The 12,217-nt window shown below is 37.5% G+C and overlaps 1 protein-coding gene across 2 annotated transcripts; it reads left to right on the top strand.

Moving 5' to 3' along the window:
* Positions 1–513: 513 nt before the first annotated feature.
* LOC140956396 (polyadenylate-binding protein-interacting protein 6-like) lies at positions 514–3,586 on the top strand. Of its 2 annotated transcripts, none has more exons than XM_073413129.1 (3): positions 514–631; positions 1,614–2,101; positions 3,194–3,586. In XM_073413129.1, the coding sequence occupies exons 2-3, from the start codon at positions 1,658–1,660 to the stop codon at positions 3,362–3,364; spliced, it is 615 nt and encodes a 204-aa protein (XP_073269230.1). In that variant the 5' UTR covers positions 514–631; positions 1,614–1,657; the 3' UTR covers positions 3,365–3,586. The 2 variants fall into 2 exon arrangements, with proteins under 2 accessions (XP_073269230.1, XP_073269231.1); XM_073413130.1 differs by having other exon boundaries at positions 534–631; positions 1,632–2,101.
* Positions 3,587–12,217: the final 8,631 nt, after the last annotated feature.

Consider the following 12,217-nt stretch of genomic DNA (forward strand, 5'->3'; position numbering starts at 1 on the left):
CAATTTGTCAAAATCTCATTATATATTGAATACAAAATCTCGCGATATAATAATAAAATCTCGCGATATAATCGTTGTAAATATCGTTGTAACGATATATTGGTTATAAATTTAACATTATTCTTTTTTTTTATATAGTGTCCATAACACATATAGTATGCAATGACTTTTTCGTTTTTTTAGTGTTACCTCTATTATTTTTTATATTTCCACTTTACTCCTAATAATTTTATAAAGATCATTTTATCCATTGAAATATTTAATATACACCGAATTGAATATATTCTATAATAATGTATCAATTTTTATATAAAAATTAAATAAATCCAATGTATTCTCATAAAAAAAGAGTAGGAGCTAGTTCAAATAATAATTCTTATACCAAAATATCTTTTTACTCATTTAATTAATATTCACACTTGCATTTTTTTATTAGAAACATATATGATAAATAAAATTAAAAAATATTTGTATGAGTATAAATAAATATAATTAAATGTTAAAAAAGTGAAAAATAGTTGTTATTTATCTATTGTAAAATCCCCCAAGGCTATATCCACGGTTGTTTCTTCGTTTCTTCTCTTTCTGGGGATGACCACACTCTAAAGTTTACAGCGATCGCAGAATCAAGGTTTTTTTTTTTTTGTATGTCGAATTATATTCGTTGGATTCTTGATTTGATATGTGAATTACCAAGATTTTGTTCATGAGTCCGATTCATTGAATTTGAGATGGTTTTGATCAATTATTGTATTATTGAAAATTGACGAAACATGATGTTCCTTCTTTGATGTGAAATCCGTGTATGATCACGTATATATAAACCTGATTTTTAATTTTCTTCTGTTTTCTTACGAATGATTGGAATTGGAGACTATTCTGATTATTTATGGTATTCTCGAAACGGAATAAAGCTTTAAGTTTCCATTAATTTATCTTAAAGTGAAATCTCCTGGCCTTCGTATGTTTTTGCACCTGAATTAAATAATTTGTTTTGTGTTAATCGGTTTATGATTTATCAAGATCAAGATGGTCTGATGAATTCTTGTATTCTTAAAATATTTAAGGAAAACCACCATGGTAAGAGCAAGGGTTTGGCATTAGAAAGGACAAAAATAATAAATTGGGGCAACGCCGAAACCTCTTCAAAAATTACAAACTAACAAAAGGAAGTCCGATTATATCAACCTTCAGGAAAGCTCATATTAGCATGAGAAACTTCATTAATAAATATCTCCGGGGAAAAAGAGCAAAGTTGGGTAAAGATGAGAAATTGTATTGCCTCTCTGTAGATATGTGAAAAAATCATTGGTATATGTATTGCCAAAAGATCTTGATTTGCATTGCTAAATGAATCAGATCACATTCAACATTAGTTGCTTTGGAACAATCTCATTTGACAGTTCTCTAAATTGAACTAGTTTATTCATGTTATATTGATTTGCCTAAGTACTAATGGAATTCTGTATGATCATGAATTTTATAATCTGACATATTAGCTTTATGATCGTGAATCAATTCCATCAATTGGTTTTCTTGTTATTTATTGATCTTTGATGTTTTGTGGTTTCTTGTTAAAATTTTTTTTTTTTTTTGTTTTGGCTTGTCCGAAGTGGAAATTCCTTTACCAGGTCGTGGAGTGTGCGGATTTGCAGTGATGAAGCCTGGATCATCCACTTTGAATCCCCATGCATCATCATACGTACCACTCTCAAAAAGAGTGGCTGTTGATAAGAGCAAGGATTCGAATATACTTCTAGAATTGCAGAATGAGAACGAGGCTGTTTGGCTTGGACATCAACCAGGAAATACCCAAGGACAGTTCGGAAATGTCTCGAGTAGTTATTTACCTAATGCTGGTGCTTTCCAATCTGCTGAGATTTCTAAATGGAAGGATCGTCATGCTGGCGTGATTTATGCTTCGTCATCTTATTATCAAAATAATATGCCTGAAAGGTCAAACTCTGATGAAGAATCTGATATGGATTTAGCATATCTTCAGATGACATTTCCTGGAATATCAGAAGAGTCTATTTCTGAAGCCTATATGGCTAACAGAGGTGATTTAGATGCCACAGTTGACATGCTGAATCATCTTGAGGTTTGTCTTTTTCAACTACAAAAGTTTTTGAATAATTTAAACTTTTGTGCATGCATTCTGATTTGATTATGAAGTATTCCCCCTATTGTACCAGTAGTATTTCGCTACCTTCCATGTTCTGCATTTGATATTACTATTATTCTAAAAAATGACAAGTAAAAGACTTCCGGGATTTATGTGCTTTTGTTTTCCTTGATGGTTCTTTTGTTATAGTTGTCCTTAGAGAAGAGCCTCAAGATTTTTTCGAAGTTCATTTTTTTTTGAAATGGCAATTTATCCAAAGAATATGAAGGAATATTAAATGGTCTGTGTCATTTTCATATTCTCTGTTTTTTATATGAATGCTTCCAATTTTTCCCTTGAATTATGCAATTTCTGTATAATATGTTTTGCTGTTCATCATGTGCATCTATTTTTGTACATGGGTGTTCACTTTGTGTGTCCACTTATGTGCATGGGTATTTTCAGTATGTGTTCATCATTAATCAATAAGATCTAGTATGAAGAAAAAAAATTAAAGGGAAGCAAGACTCAAATTTGTAATAATTCCAAAAATCTCGAGCCAAATGCAGCAGAAGCTTATAGTACTTCCACTCACCATGTTAGTTAGTGCTAATTGCCATTAGAAGAAAGAGGAGTTGAGCAATTGGAAATTGATGCTTGGACAAAAAATATAGAAGAACTAGAGCTGAAACCCTTGAAGTTTTATAACTTGCGCTAGTTTAAAGACGTAGACATGCTTTCTAGTAGAATATTGACAATGTCTTGAGGTATTATTGATTGTAGTTTCTTCTGTTTAGGAGGTTTATACTGGTACTTCTACTCCTGGATTTTGGCTTGTTTTTATAATCTTCTCTTATACCCTTACCGAACATTGTCTGAGATTGGCGGACACATGATTTGTTAATCTTTTTGGTCTTGGTGTCATCGATAAACTACATTAACTTTCCCAAATCATCGAAGTTTGTGCTTTCTGCTTCTAGATTGTTATACTGAATTATTTTATGAATTCTTGCAAGTTGAGCTGATCCTACTAGTTTGAAATTTGGACTTGCTTGATAATGATGTACGGCATTTTTTCAAATTGTGCAGCATGACCATGTAGATTTCTCTGAAAAGCTTCCCGACACATTGGACATAGAGGATGTGCCAGAACCTGGTTCTTTTGGTGACTTCGCATCGCTAAAACAAAAGAGCGTGGCTGGAGAAGCTGGATCTTCAATGTCTTCGCCCAGCTTGCCCTCTGCTAGCTCAACTTTTTGAAGGCGATATTAGCATTTTTACTGTCCTTTGCACTTGTGGATACAAATTGTAGAAAACAAATCTTTCCTTTTTCTCCTTTTAAAGTCTCTTCATTTTTGTTGTATAGCTTGTAGATTTGATTGATAGTTCGACGATTGTTGTGATGGTATCGTGTTGTTTTAAAGTTTTCTTAATGATCTCGAATTTTTAAGATAGTAATTGCTGGCATGACAAATTTTTTTATTCGCAATTATAGTTTTTTTTATCAGAACATTTCCCTTAAAGCAATATTTGGTACCGTGGATGAGCGTCTTACGGATTAATTTAAAATGTTATATTTTTTTATACATATCTTGGGCCCGCTCAAAAGATTGAAAAGTTATCAAACTGGTTTCCAAATGAGGATGACAACTCACGCTATTTTCTAGATTAAATCCACCTATCATACACTCCACCCACTTCTTGAACAAAACCCCAAGTCTCACCTTTTGAACTTCGAGACATGTAAAAGAACTACAACAACAAATACTTTTCCCTGCATCTTCTTTTTGATGATGGATGTTGATGTGACAGAGTAAAAATGGGTGTAAGATACGTGAGCAATTTCATCGGGTCGGGTTATATAAATGATGAGGGATGAGAACACAGCGAGATGGGCATTTGAGGGATGTCCGGCGTGACCACTCCGATGCTAAAGTCAGCAGGTGAATTAGGAAAACCAATGTAACAAAGAGAAATGCGGTGCGAATGGTATATGAAAATCTAGAGAGTAAATGATAGGGCATCATATGTGAATGAATGCAAATGCTAAACAAAACCTGGTTTTCATAGGAAGAAAATCAACGATAACCTTGTTTTCAGTGCTTACTTACTAATTATGACAAGATGGTTGTGCATACCGTGCTTTCTGACACCAACTTCTCTAACACGCCTAACTGTCCTTTTCGCCTTATCAAATCCATGCGATTATTGCACTAATGATTACCAAGATAAGGTATCCCATACTTGTGCACTTGAGCGAAGTGCTATTAACGAGGTAACCCGGATAGAGAACTATCACCCGGGAACTTGTCTGGAAGCTTGACTTCTGGCAGCCCGAGGAGATGATATCTCCGGCAGTCACTTGCCCGGCTATTATCGAACCAACCCAAAGCTTGTCAGGACCTAACCCATGACCCGGGATCATCCAGTACCCATGACCCGGGCCTCCTCGAGGGGTATCACCATTCCTTCTCTAAATAGTCGGACTAGAGTCTTTCTTGTTGTCCCGATAACACTCTTGCTCCCGGTCACTGCTCTTGTTCTCGGTCATGGAAAATTTTTGTCGTTTCATATTCTCGGGTAGTAGGGCTGATGTCATGATGACGTATACCTTAGAATATGAACATCCCAAAATGCTTCGAATTCCGAGATGGTGAACAGTCTAAGACGCTTCGTATTCCGAGCGTGTCCTTTCATATCCCTGCACAATTTCCAAGATGCATCCTGACCATCCCCTTATCTTTAGATCAACGGTTTAGATCAATTTCCTTCGCTTATATAAAACGATAGGTTTCCTCCATTTTCCACTTTTACAATCTCGTTTCTCTCAGTATTCTGCTCCTTTCTCTAGGCGTTGTGCACTCTCCGCATTCCGATGATTTCTAGTCTCTGACCAGTCGACCTTTCCTTCAGAAATCTTGTTAGTTTTCTTTCATCCATCTTTTCTTTGAAAATGTCCCATTCTACTTCTTCCACTTCTGGAGCAAGCACTCGGGGTTCATCGGAGTATGAATCTGCGACGATTCACTCTGATTCCTCCCTTAGTTCTAGAAAATCAGTCCCTTCTTCTTCCTTAAAACCCAGAAAACAGAAACCCAAACCTTCCGCCTCCCAACCCTCGAAGAAGGGTAAGGACAAAAGCAAAACCTAGGTTACCAGCCTTCCTCACACTGAGGTTCCTGAAGTTCCTTGGTTTTCTTCTATGAGCAGCACTTTGCGCTCGGGAGCCGATGAAGAACTCCGAGCTCTTGGGTATATCCCTTCTTCTTTCCCTATTTTTATTCCCCGGCCCATCTGATAGGGCCAATCACCCTCCCCCTGGTTTCACTACTTTCTTTCGGGACTAGGTTAGAAATGGTCTTCGAATTCTCATTCCCTCCTTCTATATAGAGGTTGCCAAGTTCTTTGGTGTCCCCGTGAACCAACTGCACCCAAATTCTTTTCGGATTATGGCTTCTACTTATGTGTTTTTTAAGATGCACAACCTTCTTATTATTCTTCTTATTCTTCATTATTTCTTTGTTTGTCGGCTCTGGGACAATGCTTTTTCCTTGTCTGCCCGGCTAAACGCCCGCTTTCTCGATGATATTCCTTCTTCCCAGAAAGGATGGAAAGGGTGTTTCTTTTATATTCACCTCTCGTCTCCTCTCTCTTGTTTGACCGGCTTCCTCCCTCATCTTCCTACACAACCCGCTCTTCCCCAGTCCTACAAATTTGAAGAGCCCTATCTCTGTAGTCAAGAATTGGCAGCAGATAGGAAATTCTCCTCCTCTTCTCTGATATCCGAAGAAAACTTGATAGCCTATGGGTTGAGTGTCCGGACAGAGGACCCTATCGACAGGGTAATCGATGTTGTAGCTATCTCGAGCGCTCAACCTGGTAACTTTCTCTCTCCTTATCTTGCATTCTCTTTTTATTCGATGTATTTTGATTTTGACTATGCCTTTATTCTATATTGTAGGTGAAACAGAAATGTAAGCTGCTTTTGCGCGGAGGCATGCTGTTGAGAAGGCAGAGGAAAAGAAAAAAGCTGCTCGGAAAGTGCATTCCTTCATCCTCCAACATTCCTAGTCAACCACCCTCCCGGGCCAACATCTTCCTCGAGGGAGCTTCCCCTGTTGGGGTCCGGTTTCTCAAGAGCATGCTTTTCCATGACGAGGAAGCTCATCTAAAGGGCTTCCTCCCGACCCCAAAGCTTTTCAAGAGCTCCAATCGAATTCTCTCCGTAAGTTATTTCTCGCTTCCAGTATAACCTTAATTTTATATATTTTATATTTATTCTTTTCAACTTTTGTTGGACATGACGTTCAAATGTTGGTATCTGCATTTGAAGAGGTAGTTGTGGTGGCTACTAAGGAAGCTGTCGAGCTCGGGCTTCTTTAGAACTTCAGGGACAACTCCATGAGGAATTATCCCGGGCCCGGGCAGCCCACGAGGAAATGGTCGCCGGCCTCCGCACTGCCTTGGAAACGGCCAATCAACAACTGTCCGGGGCTCAGGCAGATCTGGCAAAAGCAAAAGAGGAAGTTGATGTTGGCCTCGCTCGGGAGGAAACATTACAAGGGCATATCTCTGCCTTGGAGTCAGAGAATCGTTCTTTGACCGAGGAAATAGAAAACCAACAGTCCGTGAGATTGCTGCTGAGACTGACCTGGCGGCCTGTCTGTATTCCCAGGAAAAATGACTAGCTTCCTTCCTTCAGTCTCCCGAATTCAAGCTGGCAATAGAAGAAAATCCTATGACTTCTTCAAGATAGGATTTATTAAATGTCGGGAGCGGGAGCAATTTGAGGAGGAAGGTCTTCTTCCTGCGGACAAGGAAGGCTTCCCTGAACTTGACAAGGCCATTGACTCTGTTCCCAAAGACGATGCAGAGGTCGGCAAGGAGAGTGCCAAGGAAGCTGAAGAAGGTGCCAGGGGGCTTGGGAGGAGGAGGATGAGGGGCAGCCCGGCTTGAGTAGGATAGACTTAGAATATGATTGTAAAATTTTCTTTTTCAGTTCTCATGTACTCTGGCCTTCGGGCTTTCATTTAATGAAATTTTATTTGCATGTCTTTTTCTCGTACTTTCCTTTGTAAGTATACTCCGGATTGAAAATATCTTAAACTTAAACGAAAATTTGAAAAATACTTTAATTCCTAAGTAATAATCGAGCCCCTCTCACTCATATACTGCTCTCCGTAGAATGTCAAAAATCTTAGAAATTTTCTATGTATTGGAGAATAATTGGGTTTTTAAGAAGTTATCGGGGCCTCATATCTCCTGGCCAAGGTACGAATCCTTGGTCTTACTGGATGACTGGGGTACGGAGCCCTAAGCTAGGATACGGGTCCCTGGAATTTTTGGATAACCAGGGTACGGAGGCCTAGGCCAAGATATAGGTCCCTGAACTTATTGGATATGAAACGTGTGCTTATTCTTTTTCTTAAAAAGTACTAGAAAATTTTTTTTTTACTCTCAACTTTCAGCCTATACATATACATATACATAAATTACTTTTGCCCCATTTTAAAATAAAACAATCAACTAGTATTTGAAAATCCCAAAGAAAATAGTCAAAACACGAAGTCGTTAATCATTTTACCAAACCTAACGAGCAATAAATGTTGAAAAGTGTAGCCCATACTAAACCTCTCAAAAATCTCTCAAAAAGCATAAAATTTCGTAAAAATCTTTAACGTAAAATCATAAACTTAAATGCGGAAAATAGAAGCGCCGGTCCTCGGATTATGTGCACCGACAGTCCAGCAAAGTCACCCATCAAGTCCTCCCACATCATAATTATTAATATCACATGCTTCATACACACCTAGTGAGTCTAAAGACTCAACACATCATATCCTTGATAACAAGTAATACGTAATATAGTTCACATACAACAGTGAAAAATACTTGTACATAAAATATCATTTTCATAATAATGCATAAAATTTAATCATAAACATTTTTTTGAACATTTTCATATTAACATATTCATATCAACATTTTAACATATTCATATTCATATTCGTATTCGTGTTTGTTGAATTCAGATCATGATTGTGACTCGTATTCTTAATCGTATTGGGCGATGGATCCATCTATAAAAACCACAGTACTGGGTGGCGGGGACACCAGCGACACTCTCACCGGTCAACTGGGCCTTGGCCAACGTATTAACATATTTGTATTCTTATTCGTATCCGTATCCAGGAAACACGATCGTCGGGCTCCCACTGGGACCATCACCCTTACAATATCTCCAACATATTTTGTCACAATCCCTTCACGTCCTTCAACATTTCGTATTTCCATCACTTAATAAAAATATACATATAATATCATTTTATTTTGAAACCAAGCATGCAACATATCTTTTAAATGCCAATGCTAAACCATAAAAATCCGTAAATATTTAAAATAAACGTTTTAACATATAAAAATCATAAAAAAAAAACCATAAACGTTTTAAAATAAACATTTTAATATCATAAACGTTTTAAAATAAACATTTTAACATAAAAATCCATAAACATTTAAAATTGACGTATTTACATATAAAAATTCATAAACATCCATAATCATTGAAAATAATCAAGTTGTCAAATAAAACAGCATTCAAGGCACTGCCATGAGTTTACTAATTTTTAGGTGTAAAATGACAGTTTTATCCCTGGACGTATAATTTTACATTTTTGAGTTTTTCTTAATTTCTTTGACTCCAACATGTCTCAAATAATTATTTAAGCTTACATGAATTTTCTCATATTTTTATTTAGCTTAAATCGAGGACTTTTAAATTAATCTTTAAATGTGACGTATTAATGCGTTTAAATCTCGAATTAAACCAAACCTTAATATAAAATTTCCAAATTCAAAACTTAGACTTTTAATAATTATTTAAGCTTAAACATAATTTATCCATAATTTTATAAAGCTTAAAACTAGACGTTTCAATTAATTCGTTAATTAACGTTTCGTGCGGCGATAAAATCCCGGATAAATCCAAAACTCATTATTTTGATCCCAAACTTTAAACATAGCATTTTTATTATTTATTCTACCCTTCCAATTCATAAACCACACCCGTGGACCCATGGATTCAATTTTAGTTTAATTAATCTCGTTTTTGACACCTTATCGAACACACTGAGCCATCTCCTAATTTACTCGAGCCATGACCAAGCCACCTCAAGCCAAACCTTCTAGGGATCCTTTTGACAAAGCCCAGCCCAAAACACCAGCCCTGGCCCGTTCAAAAACCTCATGGAACTCGACCCAAAAATTTGCTTGTGTGTGTGAGTCTCCTTGTATGTGTAGGACTCCTAACCCAACTAGGACTCTCCCAGCCGAGCCACCACCGGGCCCACCTTACCCTAACCATCCCTGGAGCATGCCCAGACCAAACCCAGACCAGCCCAACCCATGAACACAAGCAGCGAAGCTTCTGAATCCAGGAAGACATGCTGCGCGTTCTTGTGCTTCTTCACCGTTATAGCTTCTTACTCGAGCCAGCTGCAACCCAGCTGCGCCAACCCCTAGCTCAACCCCTGCCCATGACCCTTGGACCCTGATGGACTAACCCTGACTCGCCCTTAGCCCCGTCTGCCCCCTCTCCCGAAGCCCTACAGCGTACATCACATGGGGGAGAGTCCCACTTCCGGTGGACTCTTCCCCAGCCTCCTCCCTAGACCCTTGCTGCCCTAGGACCCTACCTAGCCTTTGAACCTGACCCTGGCCAAGCCCTGGCCGAGCCCAGCCTCCCATTCATAGTGATCAAGCCACTTGAATATTGCACCAACCCAAAAAGACACGGCTCTTTCTTGGATTTCCTCCTACGGTTCCAGCTTGTGGTTTCTTTTAAAAATTGTCATGTTTTGTCATATTTTATCATGTTTTGGCATATCCTAATTCATGGCAACCCCTTAACACATAGAAACATATTTTTGGAACCAAATAACACTTGTTTAGAACATGCATATCCATGGTTACGAAAATAAAAGATTGTGTGACTAGTTTTCATGTAAATTCATAAACAATTACATAATATGGTGTGATGATGACTAAAATGAGAATATGGCGTGCCTTTGCGTTTTAAACGCACGAAAAAACGTTGACGATTGCGAAAAACGGCGACGAACGACCTTGGCTAGAAATTCCTTGCAAGCTTCGAATTTTCCTCTTGAATATGGTGTGTGTGTGTGCATGTAGATTGAGGAGAATTGGTGAGGTGTGTGGCGTGAATTCAAGGGTTAATGAGGAGTGTTTAACATATTAAATAGTTAAATAAAACACTATTCCAAGCTTAAGCCCATTAAGAATGTAATTAGGCCCATTAATGCTTGATTAAAGTTTAATTAAAATATAAAAATTATTTTGTTTAAATAAGTTTGTGAATTTATTAGCCGGGTTGGCAAAACGTTTGCGTTTTTGTTGAAAATCCAACATCGATAAAAATTACGCCCGGCGTATAAAATCACCTCTAAACCCCATCTTTTTTAAAAAATAAGAAAAAGCATCACCATTAATTTAAATGATTAAAAACAATTATTTAATAAAAATATTTCCTATTTTTCAGCCATCGGTCTCCGTTCCTCGATCGCAACTCGAATAACCCTTAAAATATATTTTAATGCAATCATGTAGAAAAATATATTTTAAACATGTAATTATGCACCAAAAAATTAATCCATGCAATTAAAACAATTAATTAAAATACAAAGGAATTTAATAACTTAAATGCATGTGGTTTGCATGGACCTTTAAATTTTCGGGGTGTTACACGATAACCAAGGTACGGAGCCCTGGGCCAGGATACCGGTCCCTGGACTTTTTGGATAACCAGGGTACGCATCCATGGGCCAGGGTACAGGTCCTTGGACTTTTTGGATAACCAGGGTACAGGTCCCTGGACTTATGCTATAACTTTCTGAATAATTCTTTCATTTTATTGGATTGTCAATTACCAGTACAACATTTTATCAACCATAATACTTTTTTTAATGAAAAACATTCCAAGACCTTTTAAGAAAGCGTCCATGAGCATCTTCTAGGTAGAAAGCTACCGAATTAACTTTTCGAATGATTTTGAAGGGACCCTCCCAGCGAGCTTCTAATTTACCCACATCCCCAACTGGGTTCACTTTCTTCATAACGAAATCCCCAATCTGAAAGTCACGTATCCAGACGCGTTTATTATATGACCACATGACCCGGCCTTGATAAGCCTCCATCCGGATCATCATCCGTTCTCTCTTTTCTTCCACCAAATCTAATTCCATTGCCCTGGTTTGATCATTGTTATCAAGGTAAGATTCTACCCGGGGATAATATTGCTCAATCTCTACGGGTAATGCTGCCTCAGAACCATAAACAAGATTGAAAGGAGTTTCTTGAGTTGTCGTTCATGGTGTAGTCCTGTATGCCCAGAGAACATTAGGTAGCTCTTCTACCCAGTCTTTGCCTTTTCCTTGCAGTCGAGTTTTTAAAGCTTGCACAATAATTCTGTTTGTCATCTCAGCTTGCCCATTTGCTTGGGGGTAGTCAATTGAGGTAAAAGATTGAGTGATCTTCATTTCTTGGCACCAGGATGTTATCTTTTTTCCTTGAAACTGACTTCTGATGTCTGAGATTAATCTTCTGGGGATCTCGAATCGACAGACAATATTCTTCCATAGAAATTTCAACACTTTTTCCTCAGTAATTCTAGCCAGAGGCTCGGCCTCCATGAAAGGAGATCGGTTAAGGTGCTTGTTTGCGCAACGGAAGTTTCAAAATTATTTTTCATACAAGAAAATCAAGCACCCTAAAGTATAGTGTGTAGCAAATACAATAAAACACACAAATTTCATACATATGGTGTTTAGAATATTACCTATCAATCACAAGGATTGATATTTTGGCTCCAACTAAGTTGTAAACAACTTAACTCTTGAAGGTAGATAATCTACAAGCTTCCAACACCACTACTTGCTCAAATGGACTCTTTTCTTCAAAATTAGGTCCACCACTAACAAAGTAGAACCATTCTAATTTTGCACTATAAAAATTAGAGTAGTTTTCATTCAGAAGTGTAGGATTTTCTCAACCAAAATGAAGAAGAAAATTGGAGAGAAAACTTGTGGAAAGTTTCGG

This window comes from Primulina huaijiensis, chromosome 13 (assembly GCF_012295235.1).
Source record: "Primulina huaijiensis isolate GDHJ02 chromosome 13, ASM1229523v2, whole genome shotgun sequence".
Classification (NCBI taxonomy): domain Eukaryota; kingdom Viridiplantae; phylum Streptophyta; class Magnoliopsida; order Lamiales; family Gesneriaceae; genus Primulina; species Primulina huaijiensis.

What these genes read in the sequence shown, in the direction of transcription:
- LOC140956396 (XM_073413129.1), top strand. Translation starts at nt 1,658, where the DNA reads ATGAAGCCTGGATCATCCACTTTGAATCCCCATGCATCATCATACGTA. An exon ending in ACATGCTGAATCATCTTGAG is followed by an intron (nt 2,102 to 3,193) that starts GTTTGTCTTTTT and finishes CAAATTGTGCAG; the next exon opens with CATGACCATGTAGATTTCTC.